The sequence below is a fragment of the Miniopterus schreibersii genome, assembly GCF_964146895.1.
Source record: "Miniopterus schreibersii genome assembly, chromosome: 3".
Lineage (NCBI taxonomy): Eukaryota > Metazoa > Chordata > Mammalia > Chiroptera > Miniopteridae > Miniopterus > Miniopterus schreibersii.
Genome location: NC_138103.1, coordinates 6,620,410 through 6,633,011, shown reverse-complemented (window position 1 = coordinate 6,633,011; position 12,602 = coordinate 6,620,410). Strand labels below are relative to the sequence as shown.

General features: G+C 50.3%; 1 protein-coding gene across 3 annotated transcripts in view; it reads right to left on the bottom strand.

Moving 5' to 3' along the window:
* The window catches only part of BCL7C (BAF chromatin remodeling complex subunit BCL7C), a 49,443-nt gene extending 39,707 nt beyond the window's left edge, over positions 1-9,736 (bottom strand). Inside the window, exons 1-6 of one of the 3 annotated variants that reach the window (XM_081131919.1) lie at positions 9,472-9,736; positions 8,864-8,942; positions 8,450-8,558; positions 8,191-8,352; positions 6,692-6,777; positions 5,944-6,139 (exon numbers count right to left, since the gene is read on the bottom strand). In XM_081131919.1, coding sequence (XP_080988045.1) covers positions 6,014-6,139; positions 6,692-6,777; positions 8,191-8,352; positions 8,450-8,558; positions 8,864-8,942; positions 9,472-9,563 — 654 coding nt within the window. In that variant the 5' untranslated portion in view covers positions 9,564-9,736 and the 3' untranslated portion in view covers positions 5,944-6,013. Of the gene's footprint in view, positions 1-5,943; positions 6,140-6,691; positions 6,778-8,190; positions 8,353-8,449; positions 8,559-8,863; positions 8,943-9,471 lie in introns of those variants that run through there. The other 2 variants (XM_081131918.1, XM_081131920.1) reach the window with 2 other exon arrangements.
* Positions 9,737-12,602: the final 2,866 nt, after the last annotated feature.

Here is a 12,602-nt window from a genome sequence, read left to right as displayed (position 1 = left end):
CTGGGAAACCACCTCTGGGTCGGCCCACTGTGAGATGGACCTGAGCTCAGTGAGGTTGTGGGTCTCCAGGAGAGCAGAGAGTTTAATGCTATAATAGAAATGTAAGCATAAGAGGGGTGGAGAAAGGGACATGTGCTTGCTTTTGTTCTTGCGTTCATTTATCATTAATGAACACCTACTATTTATCAGGCAATACACTAGACCCTAGGAGGACAGATGAACAAGGGGAACTTATTCTAGCAGGGGAAGTGAGATGTCAAGTGAAAGAGAAAGTACAGTGACTAACAGGGGACCTCACCTAGTCTGAGGGTTAGGGAACCTTCCTGAAGGAGGTGAGAGATCGAAGCCAAAGCCTGAAAGATAAGTAGGCATTGGCCAGGAAGAAAGAGGAAGGGAAGAGTTACCCAGGCAAGGGAGAAGCAGGTGCTAAGATGGGAACTACTTTAGTATGTTCAAAGTTTCTGTGTGTTTTATGGTAAGGGGAAAGGAGCGAGAGAGAAGGGCAGGGACCAAACTGAGCAAGTTTGGTGGGAGAACTGCATGGGCAAAGGCAGGTGGGAAAGGGACCATGAGGCTGGAAGGCAGGAAGTGACATGAACATTCTGGAATAGTAAGTGAAGAGGCTGAGGAGGTGAGCAGAGGCCTGCACCTGGAAGGCCTCCAGTGCCTGGCTGCAGAGCTCAGACATTAGCCTGCAGGCCATGCAAATGAACATAAATGAGAAGAGTAGAGCACTAAGGAGTAGTGGGGATTGTGGCAACTGGGGAACACATGCTCTATCTCTGGGGGCAGCCAGTGCTCCACACCCCCTGGTGATTACAGCCTCAGTATACTGAGACAGCCTCGGTATCTCAAACCATCTTTGTCAAAGGTAGCTGGGAGTCCAGATTTTTTATATGAAATCACTTAATTTTAAATGTTTGCCGTATATTCAACACCAGGTAAGTCAAGCAAATCATATCCATAGGCCAGTGGTTCCCAACTTTGCAGCATATTAGCATCACCTGTGGAGCTTTTAAAAGTCCCAATGCCCGAGTTGTCTCCCATAACAGTGAAAATGTCTGGGGGCAGGAACCAGGTATTACAATCCCAGGTAGTTCCAATGTGCAGCAACATTTGAGAACCACTGCTGTAGGCTGAGTACAGGCATACCTCACTTTATTGTGCTTCACAGATGAGTTTTTTACAAATGGAAGGCAAGACCCTCCACCAGCAAAAAGATTACAACTCACTTTATTGTAATACTTGCTTTATTGTGGTGGTCCGGAGTGGAACCTGCAAAATCTGAGGTACGCCTGTATTTCCTTTGAGTTGCCAGGCAAAGGCATGGGGAGCCTTGGGAAGTTTTAGAGCAGGGGAGGGGCAGGCCAGTTTAGAGTTTCAGGAAAATCATTACTTAGAAGGGAGGGAGTATAGTCTGGGGTGAGAAAGGGGCAGTGGTGGGATCCTGCTGGGGTGGGGCACCTTTTTTCTGCCAAGGGTCATTTGGATATTTATAACATCATTTGTGGGCCATACAAAATTATCAACTTAAAAATTAGCTAGATTTATTGAATTTTGAGTTACACCTGCAGTTGCCTTGGCAATGCCAGACCAAATGATTTCACAGGCCGTATATGGCCAGTGGGCCAGATGTTCCCCACCCCTGTCTAGGGTGACCAACCATCCCAGTTTGCCTAGGACTGAGTGGTTTCTTGGGACATGGAACTTGAAATGCTGAAAGTCCTCGGATGTTTTTGCCACCCTAGATCCTGCCCCTGATATAGTTCTGTCTCCCCAGATTTCTGGGGGACTGATGCTACAGACTCTACATTCTAGAAAAGTCCCTGGGAAAGGGTCCTCTATCTCCTTGGGGTGCACTCACCTGGCGCTCTGACAGGCTTGTGCAGGGAGCTAGAAACAGGGAGAGGATTTAGACCCATCTGTTCTCCACCTGGCAGAGCGATCCTTGTCAAACCCAATCCTATTAATAGCACTGAGCAATCCAAAGGAACAAACTAATGGTCCAAGCAACAGTACGGATGACTCTCAAAAACATTACCCTGAGTGAAAGAGAACAGATGCAAATGAGTAAATACTGTATAAGTCCATGCATATGAAGTTCTAGAACAGGTTAACCTAGTCAAACCAAAATCAGAACAATGGTTGCCTCTGGGAAGTTGGGACAGGAAGGGGGGGGGGGGTGTGACAGGAAAGGGCAACAGGATATGGGGAAAGACAGTGATATATTTGATAAGGGCTTGTGTTATGCAGATGAAACTCACTGAATCATACAGTTAACACCTGGGCATGTCATATGGATATTTTGCCTCAAGGGAAAAGAGAAACAAACTTGTTAATAAATACTGAACTCTAGTTAATGATGTGCATGCTGAAGTGTACAGAGGGAAGTGTACCATTGCAACTGATTTTGAAATGGATATATGGTAAAGCAAATAGAGTAAATGTTATAGAATACAGGTGGTGAGTATATGGGTGCTACCTGTACAATTCTCCCAACTTTGCTGTATATTTAAAACTTTTTATAATAAAATATTGGGGGGCAGAGAATCTAAGTCTGATCGTGTCATTCCTCTGCTCAGACCCTCCTTCCCTCCCTCCCTGGACTCCAACCACACTGATCTCATTTTCAGGCATGGGACCCCTCAGGACCTTTGCACTGGCTGTTCCATCTGCCCAAAATGCTCTTCCCCCTATATCTGCATGGCTCTCTCCCTTACCTCCTTCAAGCTTTTCTTCAAATATCTCTTAGTAAGGCCTCCCCTGTGCCCCCAATTTAAAATTGCAATTCACTCTTTCCCTGTCTTCCTTACTCTATTTTTTAAAGAGCAGTTATAACTCCTACATATGATATAACTTCTTGAAAGTAAGCTCCATGAAGGCAGGAATTTCTTTCTATTTTGTTTATGCTGTATTGCCAGGGCCTAGAAAAGTACCCAGCAGACAGTAAGCTCACAATACATGTTGCTATGAATAAAGGAATTCCCCCCCTCATGGAGCTCACAGTCTGGTGCCAAAGTTATTGACCATCACAGGGCAATAACTAGTGCTCCATGAAATGGCAGAGAAGGGGGCGAGGGGCATGAAAGGAAAGAAGACTCCACCAGGAAGCAGAGGTTTGAAAAACAAGAAGGCATCTGCCAGATGAAGAGGGGATGAGAGGGACACTCCCAGCAGAGCAAATAGCGTGAGCAAAGCCCTAGAGGTGAAAAGTAGCGAGTACACTTGGCTGCGATTATGAGCAGTTCCAAGGGTTGCTGTGCAGGGTGGAAGTGTCAGAGTGTGGGCTCCCCGTCCTGCAGGTAATGAGAACTGGAGGGCTGCACAGACCTGGGCTAAAGGACAGGTGCCCCGGGGCCTGGGGGCTGGGACCAGGAAAAGGACAGGAATCAGGGAGACTCAAGCTTTAGCCTTTCATGGCCGCTCAGAATGGACTCCTCCCCAGTCTCACTGACAGGCAAGTTTCTGGCCTCTATCCCTAAACCCTAGTATCCTCATCTATAAAAATGGGGTAATAGGAAAAACAGCTGCCATTTATGGAGCACTTACTATGTGCCAAGCCAAGGACTCTCTCCATGTATTGCCTCATTTAATCCTCACAATAGTCTCACCGGGTGAATGTTACTATTATTCCCATTTTACAGATGAGAAAACTGAGGCACAGAGATGTTAAGTCACTTGTTCAAGGTAACACAGTGAATGAATGGAGACGCTGAGATTCAAACCCAGAGCCTGAATTCTGGGCCATAATACTGTACTACTGACCCATACAAGGCACTTTACAGTTGATAGAATAATCTCATCACCTCATGGGGTGGTTGAGGGGAGTAATGAAATGACCCCACACACCCAGAAAATGGCTGAGATGATTAGCGAGGCCCTCCAAAGGTGTCCATGTCCTAATCCCAGAACCTGTGACTATGTTACTTTATCCACCAAATGAGATTTTGCAGATGTGATTAAATTAAGGACCTTGAGATGGAAGGATTATCCTGAATCATTCAGGTGGGCCCAATGTCATCAAAGGGCTCTGCTTAGAAAAGAAAGGAGAGACAGAAAAGGAGACATGACAATGGAAGCAGAGAGAGGGAGTTTGGAAGATGCTATGCTGCTAGGTTTGAAGATAAAAGGAGGGCCCACAAGCCAAAAAATGCAGGTGGTCTGCAGAAATGGGAAAAGGCAGGGAAACAGATCCTCCCCTACAAGCCGCTGGAGGGAACCAGCCCTGCAGACACCTTGACTTTAGCCCATTAAGACTTATTTTGGCCCTGGCCAGTGTTGCTCAGTGGTTAGAGCAGCAGCCCATGCACCTAAAGGTATTGGGTTTGATTTCCAATCAAGGGCATGTACCTGGGTTGCAGGTTCCTTCCCCAGCCTGATGGGGGCATGTGAGGGGGGCAACCAATCCATGTGTCTCTCACATCGATGTTTCTCTCTCCCCCCATCCCTCACCCCCACAAGCAATGGAAAAATATCCTTGGGGGAGGATTAACAAAAAAAGACTTATTTTGGACTTCTGACTGACAGACAGTAAGACAGTAAATTTGTGTTGTATTAAGCCACTAAATTTGTTGTATTTTGTTACAGCAACAACAGAAAATGAATATATCACATCACTGCACACCTGGCTCCCCTGGCTAGCCCTGGCTCAACTCCTACTACTGCAGCTGCAATCACGAATCACCCTTACATTTTTTAATAGTTCTTTCAAGTTCCAATTTGGTTCTCTCTTGTTGTCCCATACACCAAAATGTTTGATTCCAGGTCAGAGCACTTACCTAGGTTGAGGGTTCGATCCCCAGTTGGGGCACGTATGGGAGACAACCGACCAATGTTTCTCTCACACTGAAGTTTCTCTCTCTCTCTCTTCCTTCCTCTCTCTAAAATCAATGAACATATCCAAAGGTGAGGATTAAAAATTAAAAAATTAAATAAATAAAAAGTAGGGCTAATGCACCTGACCCTAACTCTCTTGCAGGCACAGAGTGAATGAAGATGCTTTATATTATTTGAAGGTTCTCATAAACCATTGGGACAGATGAGGCCTAGTTATTGCTCAAATGAACAAACCAAGGCTCAGACAAGGGAAATGGCCCATGCAGAGCCACACAGAGCCAGAACTTGAACCAGGACGTCTGACTTCAATTCTAGCACACTGAGGTTCATGTCTCAAGAGCTCAGCTCATGTGTCACCTCCTCAGAGAAGCCTTCCTGGATAGCCTCAGCCCATGCATTTATTCATTCACCAAACAGTTGCTATGACAGCTCTATGCCAGTGTGGTACTAAATAATATTGGGGACCAAGTTCTGGCCTCAGGAACCCACAGCCTAGTAAACAAGACACAAACCAACCATCCCAAACAGCCTGATAAATGCTGAGACAAAGGGAAGGAAGCACAGAGGGTTGTGGGTACCCAAAAGAGGGGAACTGACTATGCCTGAAGACCAAGGAAGACTTTCTGGAGGAGGTAGTGATTGAGCTGGGACAAGTAAGACTCAACCCAAAGTGTAGGCAGGGGTTCCAGTGGAGGAATGACTAAGCAGAGGCAGGGAGGCACAATGCTGTAGCTTCCTGAGGGCAGAAAAGGGGTTGGGTCATCCCAAGCCCCAAAGTCCCTCTGGGCCTCCATGCTCCTGTGTATGAATGGGAATCGTGGGCCTAGTTGCCCAGAGCTTTGGTAATTGCTGTGCCCAGGTACGTGGATTCCCACAGGAGGGCTGAAGGTCAAGAAGGGTAAAAGGTAAGGGGTACAGGGTAGAGTAGAGGGAGTGTCAGGGAGGTAGGGTCCTGCCCCAGGCCCCCATTCCATATCTGACTCATGGTGTGACTATGGGAAGATCCTCTTAGAGTTTCAAGTGACACCATCTGAGAAATGGAGCATGAGACAAAACTGGCTCCAAAGACCCTCCCCAGCCCTGACGGGGAAATGACATGACACAAAATTACAAAAGGGTCTTTATTTGTAAAAAATCAAAGGGGCCCCTGGGGCAACAGGAAAGACAGACCGGCTTCTCAGGGGTCAGGGGCATTTGGGCAGATGCGCTTGAGTGGGGGGGCGCCCTCCGAGTCCTCTGTGTCACCCTGGGCTGCCTCAGGGACAGGTGGCACTGGCTCAAAGACAGGGTAAGCTTCAGGGGCCTGGAGAGGAAGGGTGGACAGGCATAAGCTCCACCGAACCCAGGATTGCAGCCTCCTAGCCTCTGCCTTCTCCAAAGCCTCCACTCCACTCCCCTCCCAGACCCAGGAGTCTAGCCCAGGGCCAGGGACCCAGGCTGCAGATTACATAGGGAACCAGAAACCACAATACTGTTTGGGGAAAGAAGCTGATATTTGGTATTTCTGGAAAATGCATCAAGGTAGTCCTTGTGGGAAAAGTCAGAAGTTTGTGGGGAACTTGCTTAAGCTAATTGTATAGTTTAGGATTTAATAAAATAAAATAAAAACTTGGAGGAGCACCATGATCTTTTCAGGCTTTTAATGGTCTTAAATTAGCCCTGACCCAGCCTGTAGGACTTTGTTTCTAAAACACCCTTTCCTTTTACATCCCAAAAGCCCAGCTCTAAGCCTTTAGCTGTGTCTGAGGTCTACTTTTCCCACCTGGACCTCAAGAGTACAGCCCCAAAGCCTTTGGCTGCCCCACAGTCCCATTCCCTCCAAGACCCGGGAGTCTAGCCTTGTGGCCTCTCTCACCTCAGCCTCCAGCAACTCTGGAACAGGTTCCTCCTTGGTCAGCATTGGGGGTTCATCAGTGCCGCCTGTAGTTATACCCCCGGGATCTGGAACGTCAAGGTAACAGAGTCCCTGAGCAGCTGCTCTGTGCCATAGCACAGACCAGGGGGAAACAAACACCAGTCACATAAGCCCCCAGGCTGTGGAAGCACTGAGGAGGGAGACGAGCATCTGGCTGCAACCCAGGAAAAAGACACGGAAAGGACATTTAGGTGGGATCTTGACAGGTGAGTAGGATTTGATCAGCGAGACAGATGGGGAGGTGGAGATTTTAGGCAGAGGGAACATACACTTAGAGAGCACAGATTCTGGGGCTGGGCTGCCTGGGTTCAAATCCTAACCTTGGGCTAGTGACTTAATTTCTCTGGGCCTCAGTTTTCTCATCTGTAAAATGTAGATAATTATAGTAGTTACCACATGAGCTTGCTGTAAGGATTAAATGAGATTACCCTTAGCACAGAGTCTGGCACATAGTTAAGTGCTCAGTAAGTGCCAGTTATTGTTTTTATATTAGTAAAGGTCCAGAAGTACATGGCACAATTTAGACACAGTCATAGGCCCAAATCATGGTGTTCCTGAAAGGAAACAATGCCGTCAGCAGGGGATGGTTCACAAAGGGCCCAGAGTCCCAAGCTGAGGAGTCTGAAGCCATAGGGAGCCACTGAAGGCTTTGAGCAGGAAAATGACAAACTTGTGCTTTAGAAAAAGCTGCTCTGTCAGCTGTGTGGAGGTGACTGGAGGAACAGAGACCTACAAGGAGGCTGGAGTCAGGTGAGGGTGAGGGATGACAAAGCTTGGGGAAGGAGAGGAAGGTAGGCAATGTTGGGAGGTGGAAGAGAAGCTGAGGAGGACTCATGCCCAAGACGCTGGCTCACTGGCTGTGTGAGCTGGGGCAATTTACTTAACTGCTTTGAGTTTCAGTTTCTCATCTATAAATGGTGATAATAATCCTCATAGAGTTGTGATGGAGATTAAATGAGATAAAATAAAACGTGTAAAAAGCTTAGAAGTGTGCCTGTCACACAGTAAGACTTGCTCAATAAGTATTAGTTGTTATTATCACTTCTTGACTCTTAGGATTAGCCCTGTTATTTATTTCTCAACGAATATTTATTGAGCACCTACTATGTGCCACATGGTGTTCTGAAGATACAGTAGCGAACAAGATCAGTATGGACCCAACATTCAGGAAGCTGACATGAGGTGGGAGTGGGCAAGAAAGACAGATACTAAAAGTTAAATTTACATGAAAATCCCAGACAGTGATAAGTTATCAATAGACCCAAAGAAATCAAGAGGAAGGAGATGGTCACTAGGTCAGTGACCTACCACAGGAGTCAGGAAGGCCTCCAAAGGAGGCAACAGAGGAGGGGGGGCAGGCACAGGGATAAACTGGTAGCCTCAACTTTGGAGAGGGCAAGACTCAGAAGGGAGGGCTCCTGGGAGGCACCTGGTCCTACCTCTCTCCTGGCCTAGCCGTGGAGGCTGAGCTTCCTCCGGGACCCCTTCGGGTGGTCCAGAAGGTGATGCAGGGCGGCTGGGCTGGGGGGTGCCACCGGGGCTGGGCTCAGTGCCCTTTTGCAGGGATCCTTCCGAATGGAAACTCTGGTTACTGTTCTCATCTGTGAGAGCAAAAGTTGAGAGGGTTGGGCCTGAGGTCCCCAGTCCCCTCCCTCCTTTAATCCCATAGTCCCCCCAAATCCCAGGACCCCTACATACCATTGAGATCAAGCAGGATGAGAGGGCCACCCCCTCGGGGGCTGGCACCCCTGCCCCGACGCTCCCGGCCTCGGGATCTCTCTGCCCCACCACCTGCCCTCCGTCGCTCCTGGGGATTAGAGGGTAAGGATCAGAGTTAGCGCTGGCAAAGCCCCCACTCTACACAAATAAGTAAACTGAAGCACAGAGAAGCAAAAGGCCCTGCATTAGGAGACAGAGGTGGTGCACACTGGGTTGACTTGAATTCTGGGGTCTGCAGCAGGAAAAAGGGAGAAGGGGTGGAGTTGCCAATAATTGTTAACATGTGTCTGGGCTGCTGCATTTGAGGTCTCAGAGTGGGGACTGGAGGTGGAGGACAGGATGGGGAGGGGCTTGCCTGAGGTTGCAGGGTCTGGTGTGGGGGAGCTTGCTCACCTCCTCCTGGGGGTCCACCACTGGTACCCACTTGAAGATACGAAGGGACGTGTCACCCACAGTCACCCAGCGCTTCTCCCTGTGGGAGAGTTGGGGGACTAGGTCAGAGAGGCCTGGGCTGAGACCCTCCCTCAGCAGCTGGACACATCTAGGGATACCTACAGAGGTGTGGGTGGTGCATAGGGTAGGGACGGTTTTGCTAACGGGACATAGTTAGAGGGAGAAAGAGAACCCTGCAGACCCCAGGGCATACAAGGGGGTCTCTAGTGAGAGTATGGCTTGGGGCCTTGGTTCGCAGACTCCTGGGGTATACACGGGGCACACGGCTTTGGGCCTGGCTTGGAATAGGGCATACTTTCGGGAGGAGTGTCAAAGCTTTAGGGGGCGGGGTATAAACGGGGGGCGCCGGCTCTGGGAGGGCACGGCTGGGGAACACACTTTGTAGACCCCAGGGTGTAGCCAGGAGAAGGGGGACAGAGCCCTGTAGTTCCAGGGCGCAGCTGGGACACACCTAACACCTGGGGCCACAGCTGGCGAAGGGAGGGTAGACGCCTTTGGAAAAGGAATGGCCCTGCCAGTCCCGTCCCTGGCCACGGGACAGCGCTCACCATCTCCGGACCTTCTCGATGGTCGCCATCACCTTCTTGATGTCATCCTTGGCCCGGCTCCGGGTCTCAGCCCGCACGGTCCGGCCGGCCATGCTGGCGGGGCTGGGGCCGGGGCCGAGCCCGCGGCTGGGCCGCCTCCCGTCCGGCGGGCTCAGGCTCGGCGCCAGGCCGGGCCGCCGTGCTCTCGGCCTGCCGTCCCTCCGGGAGTTGGCCGCGCCCTCCCTCGCTCCCCGACGCCTCCGCGAGTCCCCGCCCCGCTTCCTGCCGCCTGGCCCCGCCCCGCCCGGCCCGGCCCCGGAGCGTCCCTGCGGCGCTGACCCAGCGAGCCCAGGCCTGGAAGCCGGCCAGCCCCACCCCGGCCCGCCCCCTCGGGGCGCCCGGACGCGCAGCGCCCCCTGCCCGCCGCCCGGAGGGAGGTTGGGGCAGCTCGGGGACCGGCCGCGCGCGGCGGGGCTGAGGGTGCGTTCAGACCACGTGGGCGCGGGGAGCGAGGGCCGGTCGGGGTGTGCGTCTGCTGCGCGGGGGCGGCCCTGGAACGCGCGCAGGCGCGCGCGCGTGTGCATGTGCATGTGCATGTGCGTGTCCACGCTCACCAGGCTGTCTAGTTCTGCACCGTCCAGCTGTCCCTTCAGCCATTCATTCAGCAAGCTGTTAACTGAGTGCCAAGTACGTGCCAGACTCCGCATATGAGCGGGTCTCCACCCACCAGAATGGCTAAAATAAGAATGACTGCACCAAGGGCAGGCGAAGGGGTAGAGCAACTGGACTCTCGTATTTCTGGGGAGTGTAAATTGGTAGAGACACGTTGGAAAACAGTTTTCTAGCGAAGCCCAAAATACAGCCCAACCCGATGATCCAGCAATTATATTCCTACATCATCGACAGCCAACAGAAATGCGTAGGTCTGCGCACCAAGGGGGGAGAGAGGAGTATTGGAATGTTTGTGGCACTATTTATAATAGCCTCAAAATGGAAACAACCCATCAAAGGAGAGTGGAAAAGGAGCTGTAGCCTTTTCACACGGGAGAATGGTGTCCCACTGCACCCAACAAGGGGGATAAGTTTCACGAAAGAAGTCAGATACAACAGTACACACTGTATGATTCCATTTATGTGAAGTTCCAAACAGACAAAATTAATTTATGGTGTGAGAAGTCAGAATAGTGGTCACCCTTGGGACTGGGAGGGGCTAAGAGGGGCCTCTGAGAACTGGTCATGTTCTTAATCCGGTGCTGGTTCCCTGGGCATATTTACCCTGTAAAACTTCACTGCTGTTTGCACTTTTCCCTGTGTATATTATACTTCAAGTAAAACTTTATTTAAAGTGAGCATGCCTTGGTTGATTTGAGACTGTTTGCCAGCAAATATGACGTGTCTAAGTGTGAGTTTCTTTGTGCGTGTGTGTTTCAAAGGCATGGCTTTTGTGTCTGTGTATTTGGTGAGACTAGGTCCACAAAGGTTAAGGTATAGGAAGATGGTAATGGCAGCATTTTTGAACCAAATTGCTGGGGTAAAATCTCAGCTCTGCTTGTCCAGTGACCCTGGATAAGTCACTTGTCTCTAATTCCTCAACTGTAACATAGGAGTGAGTTAATAAATGTGTAGCTCTTAGTGCCTTGCAAATAGTAAATACCCAATAAATATTCACTGTTAGCAAGTGTTAGATGGGTGAGGTACAGAAACTATGGTATGGAGACTCAGCAGGGCAGGAAACCCCTGATACCTAGCAAAAGGTGACACTGAGAAAACAAGAACCTTGTCCCCAGGGTAACCTATCCGCCCCAGCATATGGCTGGTCATTCGGTTTAGACCCCCTGAGCATTCCTCCCTAAAGATAACATCTAGGCCTCAGTTGTATTTCAGCTCCAGGCCCAGAAAAGCAGCAAAACCAGACAAGTGCCACCATGGCTGCCTCAGCACCTAGATACACTGACTAATGACCCCCTGCCCTGGCACTGACCAATCAGTGGAGGCCATGACCCTGAAAGAGCACACCTGGAAAGCTGATGAATATTCTATTGAGACCTCCCCTGAGGCCTCTCCTAAGATTCAGGCCCGCAAGAAAGAGATAAATACCCTTAGGGCAAAGGACCCAGCGAGGCTCCCCACTGGGGGAGCCACCAGCACCATCTCTATCCCTCCAAGGGGACCCTATGAGACTTGCAACCAGGGGAGCAATGGGCAGTGGGAGCTCATTCTGGGCTTACCCCCTGAACCTGTCTCCAAGGTCCCCATACCTGTCCTCTTTCTCTCTCTGACTTCTCAGTGAGCCAGAGCAGCCCAGCCTAGTCTCTCCTGTTGCCTCTTCTATGCTCTTCCTTGTTTCACTGTCCCAAGTATATTTTTGCTGCTATCATGGACCCAATACACTTTGGCTCAGTGCAGTGTAGCCCTTCCCTTTGGATACCCATCCCCTTTTAATAAATTTAATTTTTCTTTATTCATCCATCTGAGATGGCTATTTAGCCTGCCCGAGCAGCACCACTGCTAACCTTTCAGTAAGTATGTGATTGTGGACCCTATCAACAATCTGGCTTCATTGTACCTGCTGTTCCCTCTGCCAGTAATCCCTTTCTTTCTTTATTCTGGCAATATCCTCACAGACACACAGCCTCCTTCCCAACCCTTTCCATCACATTACCTGCTGTTGTCTATGGTCTCCCCCATCAGACTGTGAGCTCCTCAGGGAACCAGAGAGCAAGTATGGATCATCTCTGGATCCCAGAGCCCAGGACATACTGGGCATTTGTCTGCACCAGGTTAGGGAGTTGACATGTGGGTAAGACGCCCCCCTCCCCCCTCCCTGTACCTGTCTTTGAAGCTTGTTCCTGTGTGAGAATGAAAAGTCTGTATGTAGTAGACGTGGGTATGTGAGCGTGGTAAGGTGAGGTGAGCTGCTGTATCTGTCCCTCTCCTAGTAGGTGCAAGAGACACAGAGCGAAAGTATCTAAGATAGGCCAGGAGGTGTATGCCTGGGCAGGTGTTGCCCAAGCCTTAGGCCCCCCAACGCCGTCTCTCTCCCACCGCCTCACCCCCTCCCTCCAGCCAAGAGAGAGTGCCTGCACATTCCTGTCCTGCCAGCTCTGCCCTCTCCTACAGCCCCAGTTTTCTCCGAAAAGCAGCCAGGGCGC